The sequence below is a fragment of the Rhea pennata genome, chromosome 18, assembly GCF_028389875.1.
Source record: "Rhea pennata isolate bPtePen1 chromosome 18, bPtePen1.pri, whole genome shotgun sequence".
Taxonomy (NCBI): Eukaryota; Metazoa; Chordata; class Aves; order Rheiformes; family Rheidae; genus Rhea; species Rhea pennata.
The window spans coordinates 10,639,075-10,657,681 of NC_084680.1; the positions used below are offsets into that span (position 1 = coordinate 10,639,075).

The following is an 18,607-nucleotide window of genomic DNA, read 5'->3' on the forward strand; positions in this document are numbered from 1 at the left end:
CTCAGGTACGAGGAGGAGGAAACTTCTCTGCACACCTGCAGCCGGTGGAGTCAAGGTCTCCTCCGAGCGTCCTGCCTCGGTTAGCACCCACCCCATCCGTGGATTAAAAAGTGGCTGCTTCAGCCACGTGCACCACTGTCACGCAGCCCCATTGCATAGCGCTGGGGCTGGGAGCTAACCACCCCGAACTGTTCAGTGTGGCCCAGCAAACTAGCACTGAGAGACGCTTTGAAGCACTCAGCCATGTCTCCATCAGGCAAAAGCCAGCTCAGATTTGCAACCCCAATGCCCCAAAGCCTGCTCAGTGCACCACGAAGACACCACAAAGGCAATGAGCAGCCTGCGGACCTCTCCTGATTTGCTATGGGAACAAAACTGGGCAAAATGATCCTCTTTCTTTTAAAGGACAACGAACAATTCTTCCAGTCATCGGACTTACATCAAGTAGCACCTGCTATATAAACCCAAAGAAAAAAACCCTTTTAGCCTGAGAAGGGGACAAGAGGTGGGTCTGGCCAGAGCCGGTGTCAGGCAGGGTAATGTCCCGGGGTCCCGCGCGGCCGGGCGCTCCAAGTGAGCCTCTTCCCCTACGTGCCCGACCTGTCTCCCCCTGCTCGTACGGCGCCGGGTCCTGGTGGCCAGCCTGAGTCAGATGTTGCCTAACCTCATCAGCGCCCAGGAAAATTCGATCAGGGCAGTGGCACGTGGCGCGCGATCTGGCAGCGGCGCGGAGCTGTGAATGTCAGAGGCCCCCGGGCGCAGAGACCTGCGTGCGCCGCGTGCCCCGGCTCCGGGAGAGCAGGCGGCAAGCTTCCCCTTCTCTCCCTCCCCCTGCCCAAATTGCATTTACACTCAGGGCAGTGAGGCAATTTATTATAGCTTGGAGGGGCGCTGCCTACTCCAATCCCTAATTTAGTGCATCAGCTGTGCTTAAACCTACTTGCCTGTAAGCAAGTCTTTGGTCGAGGCGGGCAGCCCTTGCCCCTCGCCGCCGGGACGCACGGAGCCGCGCAGGCAGCCGGCCTCCCCGCGCTCCCTGGACGCGCCTGGCGCTGCTGCTTTCAAGGCTCTGCAAACCGGAGGGCGCGTTTTCGTCTGGGGTCATTAGAGGCAATGCAAAGCCCGGAGGCCATGGGAGTTTGAGCGCGTGGCCGGGGGCTTTGCCGTGCTGCTCTGCCAAGGATGGCAGAGGGAACATGCAGCGGGGGGGGGGGGGGGGGGAGAGAGACTGCCGCTGGTGGGGTCTGCACAGCACGGAGCACGCGGAGACACGGCGAGGGGCGCTCATCGGAGCACGGTCCCTTCTGAAGAGCCCTTCTCCCGGGGTGCAAGGCGCTCTCCAGCTATCAGCTGCCCCTTACTGCACCCTCACCTCCTTTCTGCCCCATGCCCAACGGGCACTGGAGGCTTCGGCTGGCTCCGGCGCAGGGCAGAAGAGTTTTGTGGGTGATGATACCAGAGTCTCTCCTCCAGTGCGGGATGTTCCCATGCTAATGCTGACGCCTCCATGCCAGTATTGGCCCAGGCTGGTTTCTCTCAAAGCTCTGACTTGGAGGAAATGAGCTGCATCCATGGCCCTCTCCGGTGCCCCTCTGGGCCAGCCGCCGGCAGGGAGCCCTTCGGCCGCAGCCAAGGAGCCTGACTGCTTCAGAGTGAAGAAACAGGCATTTCTACTTCTCACTGAAATCTGAAAATAACCCCCCAGAACAAGGAGTGGAAAGCTAGATCCTTGCTGCTTGCCTGGGTTTATAAGCATCTACACAGGATAAACTGAAGGGGACATTTTATGTATATATATATATATATATATATACACACATACATACGTGTAAAACATTTTTTTTTCTCTTTAAATAAATTCTCATTGCTTATCTCTAAAGTTCAGCTGTCTTCAAGCTGACCTGCCAGTGTTATGCTGTTTCGCTGCAAATCCCTTCTGCACAGGAGAGCTCAGGAATGCCACTTGCATCCGCCAGGCACCTGGGATTTCATCTCTGATGGATGGAGGTGAACTCGTTAGCTAAGGACCCCCTTTTCCCCCCGATGAGGATCGCTTTCCTTCCTGCCATGCTGCCAGCTCAGCTTCTTTCCCCATGCAATTAGGAAACGATGCCAAGAGAGGGGGAGAAGCGGGCAAGTCTGTACTTGGAGAAGGTTAAAAATGGGGAAAGGCAAAAATCTGTTTGGGGTTTTTTTTGGTGTTGCAGCCAGACATCTGCCCAAAGAAGCAGGGTTTGCATACGCAAGGACCTTCACCTGATGCCTCCAAACAAGGCTCTTACAGCGCCAGACGCACAGGACTTAGCCAAGGAGCCCCACGCCAAGGGGAGATGTGGCCTCCTCCTCCTCCTCGGCGAAGAAGAGCTGCGGTGCCGAGGGGCTAAGCCGCACGTCGCCGGGCAGCGTCGGGCAGGAGCAGACCCGGCTCGGCCAGCAGCCCCTTCGCCCGCCCGGCTGCTCCAACGCCGGCGCGGGGCTTCGCCGGCGCTCGACCTGCGCCTCCCGAGAGCCCGGCCGCGGGAGCCGCCCCGGGGGCGGCGTGCCCGGGCCGACATCCTTGTCCTTCACGTTCAGCCAGCACGACGTGTGCCTTCAAAACGGACACAAGCAGGATCTGCCACCCCCCCCCCCCCGCGGCCGGCGGCCCCCGGGGCTCTGCGCTCCCGCGGGCTCAGCCGGGGACGGACGCGCTCCTCCGGGAGAGCCGAGCTCGCCGGCTTTTCTCCGTGCTGCCTTTCACCCGACACCGCTGCATTAGAGAGCAAAACCTCTAACCAGCAGGTCACCGAGCAAGGAGAGATGCTCCGGATCAATTGCTGCCTTCCTGGAGGACGGTAAAACCTCCTTGAATTTAACCGGGAGGTGTTCGCCTTGACGGCTCATTAAAACGCCCGGGCGCTGAGCTAAATCTCTTTTCTCGCACTGCCCGGGGCTGGGGAGGGCGGCTCTGCCCCGGTGACATTGCTCCAAGGACTGCACGAGAAACCCAAGAGCTGGAGGGGACGAGGGGGCTCGGCACAGCAGGGGACCGAGAGCAGCGCTTGTCCCGAGAGCCGGCGCTGATAAAACAAGACCACAAACTCCGACCTAAACCAAAGCAGCAGATGTGCCCCGACAGCTTGGGGCAGTACTAATAATTCCAATTAATGTATCAAATATAACAAAAAAAAGCCATACTGAATGTAATAAAAAAGTATCAAATATAATTCCAATTAACGTGCCAAAGTTAATAGCCAAAAGGGCTCAGACCGTAAAGGAACTAGGAGGAGGGTGGGGGACAAGAGGTGGGTTTAAACGAGAGCCGAAGTCCCAGCTGCCACAAAAGCAGAGAGATATCAACTATTTAACACGCCCAAAGCACTGGGCGGCAGGGCCTCGGCCCAGAGCCCCGCCAGGGCTGCGGGAGGAGCTGGGCTTTGGACACGGGTCCTTATTCTTGCTTAAATGTTGTGCTGGGTTTGCAAGGGCTGGAAATGATTCGGCCAAAAGCACGAAGAGAGGAGAGAGCAGAAGGGGAAGAGGTTTTCCAGCTGTTCGGGGGAAATCAGTGTCTTCCCTGAAATGTAGCTTTGCAGGGAAAATATTTAAAACACTGTCAGTGTTGGTTCGTGTGGGGGGGGGGCTCAGACAGGGCCCTATTTGCTATCAGGGCTCTAATGGCATCATTAGAAAGCACAAGAGCAAATCTCAAAGCCTGCGGCATCTCCCATTTGCCTTTCTATTCCCCAGACGCTCAGCCTCAGGGGATAATTATCTAAATAAGCAGTGCAGAGTGGATATGCCCCTCTCTGTCCCTGCTCCCTGTCCATCCCAGTTCAGTCCCATTTGAGAGGAGGAGCACATCCCAGCTGCTGGCCGTGAGGTGCTTAGGGCACAGATAAAGTCGCGGGAGTAAGATGCAAAACAGAAAGGGCAGGAGCTCTCTGAGCTGAGGTCTCACGAGCCCTGCAGACCAAAGCTACGGCAGATCTTCACCTGGAAAACTGAGCTGAGTCGCTGCGGTGCCCTCTGCAAGCAGCACCGAAAGGGGTCAGAGGATCAGGCCTAGAGGAGACGATCAGAAGTGATGAGATTGCGCCGTCCCCAAGACTGCGGCCAGAGAGGCTCTTGGGAGCGATGCTGGAGGGTTTGCACTGCAGAGAGCAGGCAGGGCCGGCCGCGGAGCTGGGCAGCCGGCACAGCAAGCAGGGCGGAGCGCGGCCACGCAGCGCTCCGCAGGAGCAGCTTGCAGGTGAACAGCCCTCTCCAGCCGCTAAGGATGATCTGAGAGAGAATAACATCAGCCCAGTCAAGTCCAATTGCTGTTGATAATGTCCATGTGCAATTAGAGCCAATTAAGGGGAGGCAGAGAATGACAAGTGTTTGGCCAGGAGGTTGGGGGGGAGGAGGCGGTGGGGGGTCAATACCACAATCCAATTTCCCAACCAGCAAATGCAATTAAAGAGCCTCGCTTACCCGGCTTGCCCAGGAGGGCCAGCGCATAAATGGCAGAAGCACGGCGCGCAGGTGTCCTTTCCACCAGCATGCAGACCTCCGGGAGCAAGCCGTGCCCCTGCCCCAGCTTCAAGCTGCGGGAGGTGGTGTCCATGTACTTCACCATGATCGCGGTGTTCCTGGTGGTCCTGGTGGTGGCCCTCCAAGGCACGGCTCCCCAGGAGAATTACTTCCCCTACAAGGTGCCGCTGGACCCCCAGGCGCTGCTTGAGCTGTCCTGGAACGTCAGCTACCCCCAGCAAGTGGTGAATTTCCAGCTCTTGGTCAAAGACCCGAAGTTTGGGCTCCTCTTTGGGATGTCAGACCGGGGTGAGTTCGAGAACGCAGACCTGGCCGTGCTCTGGAGCGATGGGCACAACTCGTACTTTGGGGTAAGCTGCTTGCGGATTTTCAGGGCTTCTCCCCTGGGGATTGCCAGCCAGTGGGCGAATCTGAGCTGTGGTTCGGGGAGGTGGAGTGGGACCACGGCACGGCGCGCTGCTGAGCGCCGTCTCCTGGCCTGCTCACGCTGCTCGGGTGGAGGCTCAGAGCGGCTAACAGCAGACCCCAAACTGGATAACTTCATTACGATTATCTCCAAAGAGCTCTGACAGGTGGTTGCACATAACAGCCACAGTGCATGCACACGCACACGCACACGCACACGCACACGCACAGGATTCATCAACAGCTCGGATCACTTGTGCACTTCTGTCAGCCGCATTAAAAATTGACCACAGCTCCCATTAATGACTTTGAGAAAGAACAAAAGTTTTCAGGCAGAAAGTCTGCTCCTGCCAGCATCAATAAGCCAGGCATAACTCACATCTGAAGCTCAGCAAAGATAACAGGACACAGGAAAATGCAATCTGACGGCCAACTGCTCGCAGCACAGGGTTATCAGAAATTAAGCGTGCGCACGTATATAGGCAGTACATAAACAGCTGATGGTAACAGAGTGTGGAGGAAACTCATTTCAAATTTTGCTGTTTGATTTTGCAACTGCAAATTATTTTTTTTTTGTTCCACAGTCCATTTTACAGGTTCTTTGTTGATTTATCTTTGCACTGGGGCCGTAGTTACAACAACTAATCCTGTGCTCTCCAGCAGCTACCTATCCCCCAACAACCAGGTTAAGCTTATTGCACCTACGCTTCACTGCAGAAAGCAATTCATATTTTTCCCTGTGTGAGGCTTTCCAGTAAGTTACGTTTGTACCTCTCTACTTCCTTGAAATTAACCATAAAATATATTCTTTCACAATCAGCTGCAATGTGATCTGCAGTATAATGAAAGGCTGAAAAGGAGGGTTTATCATCTGCACTGTTTTCCTGCTAATTGCCAGCCATTCAGGATGTGTGATGACCCAAATGCTACAGTATTTCACAGCATCATGTTAAAAAAACATAAAAGATCATTGCTAGTCTGTGTTCCTGTGTTCACCGAAAGACAAACAGTGCTGAGTTAAGCAGCATGCATGCAACGTTTTGGCTTTCTCTTTCAGTGGGTGCTGAACAGTATCCTTTAAATACTGCAAGGAGATTTCTGTAAATCTCTACAGCCCTGTTTTTCTCTCTCAGCAGCCTTTCTTCTAGATAAGTATGTCAGCTGTTAAAAAGATCCAGATTTGCTTAGCCCCCCATGTACTACAAGATTAATTTGCACAACACACTCCTATAAAAACAAATGCCATGCAAGCTTCAGCTAGCTGATTTTACTCTCCCCCTCTAAGGACAATATGTTCTAGAAATACCACTCCATACTTCTGGCTGAGATGATGCCAGGATGCTTTATTCTTTTCCTTTTTTTTTTTTTTTCCCAAGATAAAAGAGTTGATGTCACTGGTATACTTGCAGTGAGGTAGCTCCTAGGCTCCTCTTCTCGGTAGACAAAAGACACCAACAGGAGATGAAAAGGATCAGGACAACGACATTGTTCCCTTTTAACCCCAGGTTCCTGCAGGGTTTTATACACCAGACCTTCAGTTCTTTAAACACCGGATTCATCCACTGCTTTGCTTCTTGGTGAGGCTTTGTCACCATCATTAACCAAGAGCCCTTTTCTGAGAGGCTTGCTGGGCTCAGGGAAACTGCTTGGGGAAGAGTGATAGAGTCCGGTCACATCAAAATAAGGGTTTTAAAGGGGGGCAGTGATCTCTTGGGCCAATGCTGCAGGCCATCAAGGGTCTGATCTTTAATTGAAAGCTGCTGCTTTATGCTGAGAGTCTCGGAAAACCTGCCACCCTCTCCCCAGAAAGTACCTCCAGCCACATAAATGCCAAACGTAGCACAGATCAATGCAAAATCTTATATCCTTGCAGGTTTTCCTTCACCCCCATTAACCTCTTCTCCCCTAAATGCATCTCAACCCCTAAACACCTTTTTGTGGGATTTTAATGCTCGATCATACATTTCACGGGTTGAAGGGCTGCTGGAACGTGTGCTCATGGCCTCCAAGACACAGACCAGGGTGGACCTTGGAGGGCAAACCAAGGTGAGACCTATGGCTCCAGCTGCAGGTGCCACCGTTTGCTCCTCCTGCACCTGGGACTGGCCACAGTTGGCAAAGCCTCCTGGCATTCCTGCTCACCACAGTGGTTTTCCTTCCATAGGATGCCTGGAGTGATGAGAACGGGCAGCTCCACATGGATTCCCAGCAGGACTACCAGCTCCTTGGTGCACAGAGGGCCCCCGAGGGGCTCTACCTCCTCTTCCAAAGACCCTTCAGCACCTGTGACCCCAAGGACTACCTTATAGAGGTACAACATTGCCTTTGCTCTGTGGCACCCACCTCCATCAGCCCAGCTTTCAAGGCTGATATTGCCTTGCCCCTATGACACCCAGCAGGGCTCCAAACCCTGAGTCCACATGATTATATTATATAATATGATATTATACTATATTACCTGGGCTGCATTTGCAGGAGAGCAGCAAGTTTTCATGCTGTTTGGGGCAGAAAGGAAATGTGCTACAGATGTCATCCCTAGGATATGAGTAATGTTTTGCACGATCTATTTAAAACCCATTATAAACCTCTGTACCATGTGGATTTTAGCTGGTTTGCATCATCCGCTACTGTTAAGTCTGAGTTAGGTCTGTATAAATACCCTTCTCCATCACTGCAGCTTGTAGGCTGCAGCCAAGTGTTTGGAGTGTTTCAAAGAGGTGTTGCTTGAAGAGTGGCAAAGAGGAGGATTTTAGCAGGAGCTGGAGCTAAGGTACAATAAATAGAGCTGCTGAGGTGTGCTTGTGAGTTTTTCAATGAAATCTCTCTGGTTCTGCCTTCACTGCTCTTCTGCAAGAGTGGAGACCAGGGAAACACCTCCGGTGTGGATGTCAAAGAACAACAGGGTCTCAGCCAAGGATGGGCTGCCCAGGGGTCCTGAGCAAGGAGCAGGAATTGACACCAGTCTCATTTCAGATGAAAGCATTTGATGGACAGGATATTTTGAAGCCAGTGTGGGTACGGAGTTTCCTGGAGTTTCTGTTTTGAGTTTTCAAATGCATGTCTCCCGGTGAGAAATTTCTACTGTCTATCAAAATACTGAGAAACTTGGAGGAAAGAATCTGTGCGAACCAGGAAGAGCCTTGCAGGTCTTTTTTCTCCAGTCCTTCAAAAGATTTCTTTTTCTTTCTTATCTCCTGCCCAGAGCTCACTGAATTCAGCAGGACCATTGCTAGCTTTCAGTAGCCTTTTGTGAGACCTTCTTGCCATATCCCTTTAATAGAGGCTGGGAAGGAAGGGAGGATTTCACAAAATAGTTTCTTTTCCCCTAGGTCTCCCTCAGTTTCTGCTCATGATCAACTCTGGGTGGTCTCTCATCTGGAGAGGCGTCAAGGCTCATCTATATGTATTTATTATATATATATATATATATAATAAAAATTACCTGACAAACATTGCTCTCGTTTCAGGATGGCACTGTGCACCTCATCTACGGGATCCTGGAGAAGCCAATCCATTCCCTGCATGCCATCAACACCTCCACCATCCCCAGGGGCCTGCAGAGGGTGCAACTGCTAAAGCCCAACATCACCATCCCTGAGTTGCCCAGTGACATGAAGACCATGGAGATAACAGCCCCTGATGTTGTCATTCCCAGCCAGGAGACAACCTACTGGTGCTACATGGCAGAGCTTCCAGAAAGGTTCTCCAAGCATCACATTATCATGGTAAGATGCAGGAGAAGAGGGCTGTTTTCCCTAGTGCAAAGCTTCCTCTTCCTCCAAAGAGGAAACGGCCTTTGCTGGTTCATCTGGGGGCTGGATTTGGGGTCAGTCGCGTTCACGGGCTCCAAAGCCCTTCTGCAAAGTCCACCTCCTCCCTGCCCTTTCCCAGAGAGGCTTTCGGATCTATACAGCTCCCCTGCCATCAGGTCCTAACCACCTCCCTGAGCCATCCCATTAGGCAGCAACACCCTCATGTTGGCTGCAAGAAGTTGAAACCAAGGGCTTGTGGGCAGGAGGTGGCGGGGCTGTGCCTGCACGCCTGGCTGTCGAGCAGGGGCCGGGGAGGGCTCAGGGCAGGACAGAGGAAGCTTGAGGGTGCCACCAGCCTTCCTGCCCTGCCGTCCAGACAGCCTCGCTCAGCCAGGAGTCAGGATGGTGCCGCAGGTGGCCTGGCAAACCCAGAGCCCAAACTGCGCGAGGGGGAGAGGGAAAACCTGAAAAGGGAACCGAAATGCAGGCTTAGCGCTTTATAAGGGAGAGACAACGCTGCAAAGGAAAACTCAGAGGGAGGATTTTCTCCCCAGCAGATGGTGTGAAATGAATCATCTGTGTGTAAGTAAAAAGTGCATAACTCCCGATACCTCTCCGCTGCTGCGGATCATTCCTACAGCTGGCACTTTTAGCCAGAGCCATTTCTCCAGTGGGTTTGAAATCACCCTTTCCACACCAAATCTCCCATGCCCTGTGCACTGAACAGCTGTTGGCTAGAGATGAAGCTCCAGAGCTGCAGGCAGAGCTCTCATGTCCAAGACCCTCCATGTGAAAAATCAATGCCCCTGAGGTCACCTCAACTCAGTAAAATTAGCAAAGGCTGCAGTGGTCACAACACAGCACAAGCTCCTCTGCTGATCCGGCGTATCTGTTTGCAGGGAAGGGATGGGATATTTCCCTGTGGGCTCTGGTGGACTCTGGGTCAGTCCTGTAGCCAGAGCAGGGAAGCAGCCCGTGGAGATAGGCTCTCCATGAGGGATCCTAATGTACCTACCCATTTCTCCGGGTCCCCCTTTGCAGTATGAGCCTGTGATCACAGCTGGCAACGAGGCCCTTGTCCACCATATGGAAGTCTTCCAGTGCGCAGCGGAGTTTGACAGCTTCCCCCATTACAACGGGCCCTGCGATTCCAAGATGAAGCCGGATCGACTGAACTTCTGTAGGCACGTGCTGGCAGCGTGGGCCATGGGAGCACAGGTGGGTGCAGGAAGGAGACCTCTGTGCCAGGCACGTTTGTCACTTATTAGCCACCACCTCCCTCTCCTTCCCCATCCTCCCCACGTGGGAGTAGGCCACCAGGTTGAGCCCTCCTCACATGGGCTACCCCAACCCTGATCTCTGCCATGATCTAAGTTCATCCCTGTCCAAGCTCCCCGTTCTGCCCTGGCCATGTCAGAATCTCCACCTCTTTCCTGGCCTGCCCCTTGTCTTAAATTGGTGCAGTTCCGCCCGTGTCAGTCAGTGTGGCACTACATGTCCATGCAGGGCATCTGAAAAGCTTTTTGAAGGCCAGCAAGGCCAGTTCACCTTCTCAATGCGATGGAGGGGACAAGCCATGTCCCCAGCCAATGTTTATGCCCACAGTTATGCCCAGAGACTTCCCTCCATGCCTTGTCAGCCTCCTCCGAGAAAACCCAGCTCCCCTAACACTCTCCGCTCTACCCCCAGGCCTTCTACTATCCCGAAGAAACAGGTCTTGCCTTTGGTGGTCCAGGCTCCTCCAGATATTTGCGTCTTGAGATTCATTACCACAATCCTCGGGTGTTCGAAGGTAAGTGCGTAATGCAGAGCTGAAGGCTCCTGCTTTTGTGCAGTCTTTCAGGCATGACCCGTGGAAGTTTCTAAGCAAAAAGCCCCAAAACATAAGGAAAGAACCAAAAACTGGAGCTTTTAGTGGGGGCTGTTGGCCAAGTGTGTTGAGGGCCTCTGATTCCTGTGCAAGGTGGTGGTGGACCCGAGCACAGAGCAACACTGGTACCAAAAACACCAGGGAGACACCAGCAGCCTGGCTGGGGATGGGGAAATTTAGATACCGTTTTAATGGTATCCCTGCTTCGATAACATTGTCAGGAGACACACTAAAAAAAAGAAAAAGAAAAAAAAAGGATTCCAAACAACCCAGTTTCTTCATTTACATAAAATCAAGTAACTTCTTGACTACTCAAGTATATTTTTAGGAGACCAGAGCATATGTACTGAAGATCAATCATAGCACATTCGGCAACTCGAGAAGAAACATGTCTATAAATACGGAGCTCATGTCTTTCATAATTTATCTGCTTTTGCATGTTAACCAATAGTGTCTCCCCAGTTATTCTTATCCCTTGCCTGGCTCCAGCCCAGAGACAGGAGTCCAAAGCAAGTCCAAACCCCTCGTGACCTACTGAACCTGCCCTTTGCTTGCCAAGGAGGCCCGGGCGAGCGGGAGCCAGAGCTTGGTTTCGCACAGAGCAGAACTTGCTGCTGACCCTTGCTGCCCTGCGGCCAGCATCGGCCAAGAGCACGCCGCGGGCACCAGGCCCTCGCCAGCTCTCATTACCTGTGTTTGGAATCATTGTGGTTCAAAAGAGTGACCTCAAATGCAAGAGAGGCCTGGAGCTCTACAAATACCAGGTGTACTTGCTCCATAGGCATTTTCCCTCCTACCAGGCCTCTGGTTAACTATATGGCCTTAGTTTTCGGACGTATCACGCAGCTGAAGAAGATGCAATGTCCCGTATTTCTGAGGAAATTCTCCAAAGCATCTCGAGATCTGTCCTTCTGCTTTGGGCTCGCCAAAGCACTCCCTTTACCTCTCTCTTGGGAGCAATTCGGCCTTAGCTGAGTGATCTTTCCAAGGGACCAGGCCTTGTCTAGGATTTTAACATAACCAGAACAGCACGCGGGAGAAGAGCCGCAAGTGAGAGGCTGCGGTACCTCTCCCCGCTCTCTACCGCGGAGCCACGTCCGACGCTGTCCCCGGAGCAGCTAACTAACTCTCCCGCCGTGATTTGCAGCCTTGTCCTCTCGCCTGCCAGGTCGCCGCGATTCCTCGGGGATCCGCCTCTATTACACGGCCACCCTGCGCCGCTACGACGCCGGCATAATGGAGCTCGGCTTGGTCTACACGCCGGCGATGGCCATCCCCCCGGGGGAAGCCGAGTTCCTGCTGACGGGGTACTGCACCGACAAGTGCACCCAACTGGTGAGTGCACCGGGGCGGGCGACGCCGGGGACAACCCGGGCCGGCGTCCCCGGAGGAGGACGTGCCCGCGAGTGCAGGAGGCGGCGCGCTGCAGCCGAGGGTCGTGGACGGCTTTTCCTAGGGCGCGGACAGCGGAGATGATACCGCATGGAGCACAGAGCTCCGAAGTCCTGGTTTTAAACTCCCTGAAACCCTTCCAGCCCGTTCCGATGAGGGGACTCCAGAGTTATGCTGGAAAGAAAAATCTGCTGCTTAAAACGAACACCAAGCAGCATTACCCAGCTGTCTGGGACGTGCCACGGTCCCCTCCAAGGCCGGTCTCCTCGGGAGCCGTCCGCCGCGGCTCCCAGCAGCACCATTCCCCATCTTGGAAACCTTACGGCTGCACTCACCGTGCCGAGGCAGCGTTTTCCCTTCTGGTAACGCAGAGATTTGCCTCTGTTTCCAAGGAGCTCTCCAAGAGCTCTCAAGTGTGTTTTCTAAACAGCCACTCCGCTCTCAGGGAAGTTTCTGTGGATAATTTTGTAGGGCCTGCCCACAAGGACTCACCCGCGCCACCACCACCGAACGCAGGGCAGCAAACAGCGGTCGGCTCGGCTGCTTCTGCTGACGTAGGGCATGGCAGCATGGAAAAGCCAATCCGTCGGTGGACTGAGCGGCCGTACCGCCGCACAAGCTCGCTTCCCCAACGCTACAGCAATCCCCAAAGCCCCGTTACGTGTGTGCTGGGAGCCCGGCGAAGGGCCAGCCGGTCCCGAGCGAGAGGCTAGGAGATGCGGGGAGGGGAGAGGGACGTGGCTGGGCATGGAGGCTCCAGCAGTGCTTCTTCCTCCAGGCGCTGCCGGCCGCGGGCATCCACATCTTCGCCTCGCAGCTCCACACTCACCTGGCTGGAAGGAAAGTGGTGACAGTGCTGGCGCGGGACGGGAGAGAGCGGCAAGTCGTGAACGCGGACAGTCACTACAGCCCTCACTTCCAGGTACAGCCGCCCCAGGCCCGGAGCGGAGACCGGGGTCTCGTGGATGCCCAGCTGGACAACCCCCGTGGGGTGGATCCAGCGCCGTGGCCCCGGGTGCAGCAGATGGGCGCAAGCCACCCTGGCACTGCTCCAACCTGGCTCCCTTCTTTCCTTCCCAGGAAATCCGCATGCTAAAGGAGGTGGTTCCCGTTTTTCCTGTGAGTAGCTCTAAAAACTACAGCAGCTTCCAAACAGACCAGGACGTTGCCCTGACTCAGAGGTTTAGACCCACCAGCCGCCCCCAGAGCTGCGACTCCTTGACGTTGCCTCGCCGCTCGGCGGGGAGCCCGCTGCGAGCGGGGCTCGCCCCCCGGCCGCTGCCCGCGCAGAGCCGGCGAGCGCCCCGGGACCTCCCCGGGGCTGCCGAAGGGCACGGCGCTCCCGTAGGCTCCGCGTCCTGCCCGCCACCGCCGTGCGGATGTCTTAGGTGTGCCAGGGCCCATGTCTCAGCGGTGCGTGGGCAGCCAAACCGTCCCTATAGCTAAATTTAGCTTTTAGCTTTGATTAAGCATTGTAGCTTTTAGCCAAGCGTTCAGCTGGGCTCGCTCTGCTGCTGTCGGAGAGGCTCCTCGGGAGGGGATCCGAGCGGGGCCGGAGCTGCGTCCGTGCGGGAGATGCCCTTTCCATCCCGGGGTGCCGGGGAAGTCGGGCAGAGCCTGCAGCGAGAGGATTTCCTCATGTTGCAAATAAGCAAAGGCATACTCGAGGGTTTCTGTCATTTTTTCTGTATTGGAGGGGCGGGGGGGGGGGGGAGCCCAAACCATCCCCTGTAATATGTCATTGCTTAAAAAAAAAAGTGCACCTTGCCGGGTGCTATCTATTCAAATTCTGTACATTCCAAACAGTGCCAAAGCATATTTTTTAGGTGCTTCAGCCCTCCAGAAATCCTTAGAAAGTGAGGGAAGTGGGAAACACCGTTTCAGGGCTATGGGAACCTCCCCAGGGAATGCAAATTCTCCCGCTGCCCGGAGGCCAGCACGGGCTGGGGAGGCAGCTTGCCTGGTGCTATTCCAGCTGCTGCGGAGAGCGGAGACCTGCGCGAGAAGCCCCGAGCCGTTACGAACTTACCGATCCCAAACCGCGCGGGTTTGAGCCGGGAAACTTTGCCGCGTAACAGAACTGCGTGTTTGTGTTTGACCGCGCAGGGCGACGAGCTCATCACAACCTGCACGTACAACACGGAGGACAGAGGCCGAGCGACGGTGGTGAGTGCGGGCGCGGGCGCTCGCCCTTCGGCTCGGTTGGGAGCGCTCGCGAGGCCGGCAGCGCGTGAACCCTGCCGGCATCGGAGCCAGAAAGCAGAGGGAGGGCCGTAGCGACGTGAACCCACCAGGCTCTGCCGCCTGCAGCTGGGATGCTAAGGTGCTAAATGAAAAGCAGCACATGTCAGTCTAATTCCCATCGCAAACTGTTCCACCGGGTATTAACTATAATTAAAGAGAAGTGGTGTTTTTTTGGCAGTGCATATTATTTTCTTGCATAGGCAGCGAGAAAGAGGCTGTCAGAGGTACCATCAACAGGGACAAAGCTAAATATAGCAGAGGGATTATAGAAACTCTGCAATTTAACGTAAACTACACGAGCTAGCCTGCATGGCTGCCCTTGCATAAATGGCCAGATAGGCAGCACGCTGCAGGTCACCCGCGCGCGCAGGTGCGTGTGCATGTGCGTGTGCATGCAGGTGTGCGCTCTGCGTCTTTGCAGCCCGTTGACCTTCCCACTGCGCGAGCGGCTCGTGCGGAGCAGAGCCGGCTGCCGGGCGCGCGGCAGGGTCACGCCGCTGCCGAGCGGCTCGGGGACAGGCCCCGCGGCCCGGCGGCGCGTACGGCACGTGTGCCTCTCTCGGCAGGGCGGGTTCAGCATCACGGAGGAGATGTGTGTGAACTACGTGCACTACTACCCCCAGACGCAGCTGGAGCTGTGCAAAAGCGCTGTGGATCCTGGCTACCTGCACAGATACTTCAATCTCGTCAACAGGTACCGAGCCCCTGCACGGCGGTGCTGAAGGCAGAAGGGTTGATGCCAAACCGTTCGCTAGCAATACTGGAGAAGGGCTTGAAAAGGGGGGTTTAAAGCTCTGGCAGCGCAGTAGCCCGGCTTGGGGCACTCAGGCCGCGCGGGTTTCGGGGCACCCAGTGACTGCTGCAGTGGGAAAATGGGGATCAGTGGGAAAGAGTAGTCCTGCCCTTCCCTTTCCCCTGCAGATGCAACTGTTTCCAGGCTCCTGAGGGACGATATAGTGGGAAGCACTGGGAAGGGAGATTCACCAGGTGAGGGATCTCCATGCAAGATGCAGTGCACAGTGCAAGAGAGACTTATGTGCAGTCTCAGTCCTCTACTCCAAGGCAGACATCAGATATCCCTGCCACAGGAAAGGCTGCAGCTTGTTTCTCCAGGACGAGAGGGGCGAGATGCTGACCTTGCACTCGGTGCCCCAGTCCAGGCCACCCCAAATCTTCCCCACAGAGGGGCTGGTTGTGCTGAGCAGGTTTCTCCCCGTTGTCATGTGCTGAGTTTGGAATCTTTCCAGGCTGAGCTCTAGGCAAGGAGGAACTGGATGTGTCCAGCCTTGAAAGGGAACAGCACATCTCTGCTGCGTTTCAGTCTGACGTTTCTCCTGCACCAGGTTCAACGACGAGGAGGTCTGCACATGCCCGCAGGTCTCCGTCCCACAGCAGTTTGCCTCTGTCCCTTGGAACACATTCAACAGGGACGTGCTCAAATCCCTCTACGGCTTTGCGCCGATCTCAATGCACTGCAATAAATCCTCAGCCATCCAGTTCCCGGTACGTACAACTTTGAAACCAAATTCTGACACGCTTTGCGGCAAAACTCAAGGCAATAGGTAAAAAGCAGCTCAGCAGAAGTGCCCCTCGCCCCATGCAGGGCGACCCCAGTAAGGTGAGGAAGGTTTCTGGTGCTTATCACCTGGCCCATCACAGGCCAGGTATTTAAGACGATGTGCCACAGCCAAGAGCATGCTGTCGATGCGCTCAGCCAGATTCAATTAGAGGAGACACATTTGCATAAAGCAATTTTGAGACTTACTTCTCAGAGTAGACCTGAGCTTCAAACCAGCAATGTCTTCCCAAGAAGGATAAACATGAAGTGATTTTCAGGATTTTGGCAAATTATGTCTGGTCCTAGCAGAGTGAGTTCATTGCATTCAGCATCTGTGCAATCTCCAAATGCAGAGATAGAGCAAGACCAGAGGGCTAAAGTGCTGTGGGATCTTTAAAGAAAAACCAGGCATAGCAATGATCATCATGACAACGATGATGAAGATTTAAAACGACCGATAGTCCCTATCACCGTCAGTTCCTGCTGCCATTTATCAGGGTAATGGGACTGTGACTTACGTGCTAGGTTATTTCTGGATTCAGCGCTCCCACAGCAGCGAGGAGGACCTGGAGCTGATCTCGAGGAAGACCACCAGCTTTCTCCGCTGGTAAAGCTCCTTTAGAGCAAAGTCAGCTCTGGAGCAGGCAGACCCCCCCCCCTCAGGTCTCCTGGTCTAAGCTGCCGGGTCCGAGCCGTGCCCACGCAGGGGCCTCTCTGCTCCCCGCCGTGCCCGTCGGTGCGGGGACAGCAGCGCTACAGAGGCTTTGTGCGGCAGATGAAGCATGAACGATGCCTCTCAATTCCGACCCGGGCGGCTCTGCGGGTTTCGGAGGGGTCTGGGGCAGCCGGGAAGAGGTTCGAACCGCGCCGAGCTGCCGCCAGCACGGGGAGGGTCAGGCGCAAGGCGCCTCTGCGCGAGCTTCCCTCCTGCTTTGCTTGGGTTTTCGGAGCGAGCCGAGTTTTAAGACATCTCGTGTATTGCACAGTGTCACCCGCCAAGAGAACGGCTTCTAATTAAGCTCACGCGTTTCTGCGGCGCAGCGATCCCGACCCTGGCAAGGTTTCTGGAAGGGCTCGAAACCCACCAAACGCCCTCGATCTGCCCCGAAGCGGCAGCGTGGAGCGCGGTGCCGGCGCGCGCCTGGAGGAGCGCAAGCAGGGGGGCTCGGGGCCCGGCCGGTCCCGGGGCGGCCGAGCGGGGCTCAGGAGCGCGGAGCCCATGGCCGGATCCGGGGCCGCGGATTCCCCCGAGCTTCGCTGCAGCGCGGCCGGGAGGCAGCCGGGGCGATCGCGGACCCCGGAGCCCGGCGGGAGGCGGGATGCCCGCGGCAGGGAGGCAGCGGGGACGGGGAGCCGCTGCCGCGCCAGCCCCCGCGCTGAGCCCGTGCGGCTCCTGCAGCAGCCGCTCTCCTTCGCTCTGCCCCTCTCCCGCTGCCCCCAACGTCGCGCCGCCAGGACGCCTCCACCTCCGCGGCCTTTCCCGGCACTAGCTCTTGCCAGCCCGTTCCACTCAACAAACTGCAGGGAATTTCCTCAGAAAGCATAAATCCAACTTTTCTCCTCCTGCTGATGGCTCACCGCTCTAACTCTCGGATCCAGACCTCCGTCCTCCTGCTCCGACCGGAGCTCGGCTCAGCTCCGTTTTCAGGCGAAGGCGCAGCCGGCAGCCTGGCTGCGGCAGTGCCGGAGCGTCGCTTGGCCTCGCTCTGCCGGCACCCAGCTGCCTTCCCGAACCTGCTGCAAGCCCCCGTGTCTCTATCGATGCCCGAGGTCAATGCTGCCCCGAGGGCTCAGCCCTCGGTGCTGTCTGTGCCCGGCGGGTCGTTCCTCGCAGGCGAGCACGGGCTGGAGCGCTCGTCCTGCCCGGGGCACCTCGCGCCCTGGCCGGAGCAGCCCTTTCCCAGCTCCGCTCCGCCGCGTCTCGCCCCGGCTGCTGCAGCCCTGCCGGTTCGGAGCAGCCGCATGCAGGCAACCGCGCCGGCGTGCTGCGGATCGCACCTCAAAGCCGCCTTTTGTGCCCGTATCTGTTAAAAAGCTCTGTTTGGCGGCTCCGTGCAGCGCCAGGCACAGCAGCCTGCCCCACGGGCGGGCTCGCAGGCGCTGCTGCAGTGACTTACAGGAAAGCATCCCGGCGTTGCTAAAAACACTTCCAGCGTTGAAGGGCATTTCATTTTTGTGAGCGTCTATGAGAAGGGAGGTCTCGGGGCGCCTGCAGCCCGTGTGCTCTCACCGCCCCCCTCCTCTCTTGCAGGGCGAGTGGGAGAAGCAGCCGCTTCCCACCGTCACGGAGACGCTGCGGGACCCCGCGCCGCGCTGCCCGCCCGCCCTGGCGCCTCGGCCGGCCTCCCCCGTCCCCCTCAGCCTGGGCAAGAGCAAGAGGCGCTGAGAGCCTGGCCGAAGCCTCCTCGGCTTCGCGGCGCCGGGGTGCGTCCCGCCCGGCGAGCGAGGGAGCCGCTGCCACCGCGGGAAAGCCGGGCCGGGCGCCCGTCGGTGCCCGGCACCCGCCTCGCCGGGGGGCTGTTGGGGCTCGTGAGTCAGAGTTCGGCGAGCGCTCTGGAGCTGGCAAGCGCTATTATTAGTGTGTTATTAGCAATCCTGGCTCTGAGTAATGCTGCTTTCCGCCCCCAGAATGATAACGCGGAGGTTTGTGCTTGTGCCTCCCAGCCCAGCGGCGGGGGAAGCACCTGGGGGGGATGTGGGGGGAAACTGAGGCACGGGGCAGCGACCTGCTCAGCCCGCGAGCCTGCGCGGCCGCCTCCGGCCTCCGAAACGCGGACCCGCGTGGGCCTGCGGCACTGGGACCTGGCTGCGGCCGGGGGAGGCCGGCTGGCCCCCGCCTCGCCGCGGCCCCCCGCTCCCGCTCCTCCTCCC

General features: G+C 56.5%; 1 protein-coding gene across 1 annotated transcript; it reads left to right on the plus strand.

Moving 5' to 3' along the window:
- The first annotated feature begins 4,431 nt into the window (after nt 1-4,431).
- DBH (dopamine beta-hydroxylase) lies at nt 4,432-18,122 on the plus strand. The gene is given in 13 exon segments (XM_062591315.1): nt 4,432-4,500; nt 4,503-4,865; nt 7,085-7,231; nt 8,388-8,645; nt 9,714-9,890; nt 10,362-10,464; nt 11,711-11,877; nt 12,713-12,856; nt 13,015-13,053; nt 14,041-14,100; nt 14,745-14,872; nt 15,522-15,681; nt 17,988-18,122. Coding segments are annotated over 13 exon segments (1,950 nt in total).
- Nucleotides 18,123-18,607: the final 485 nt, after the last annotated feature.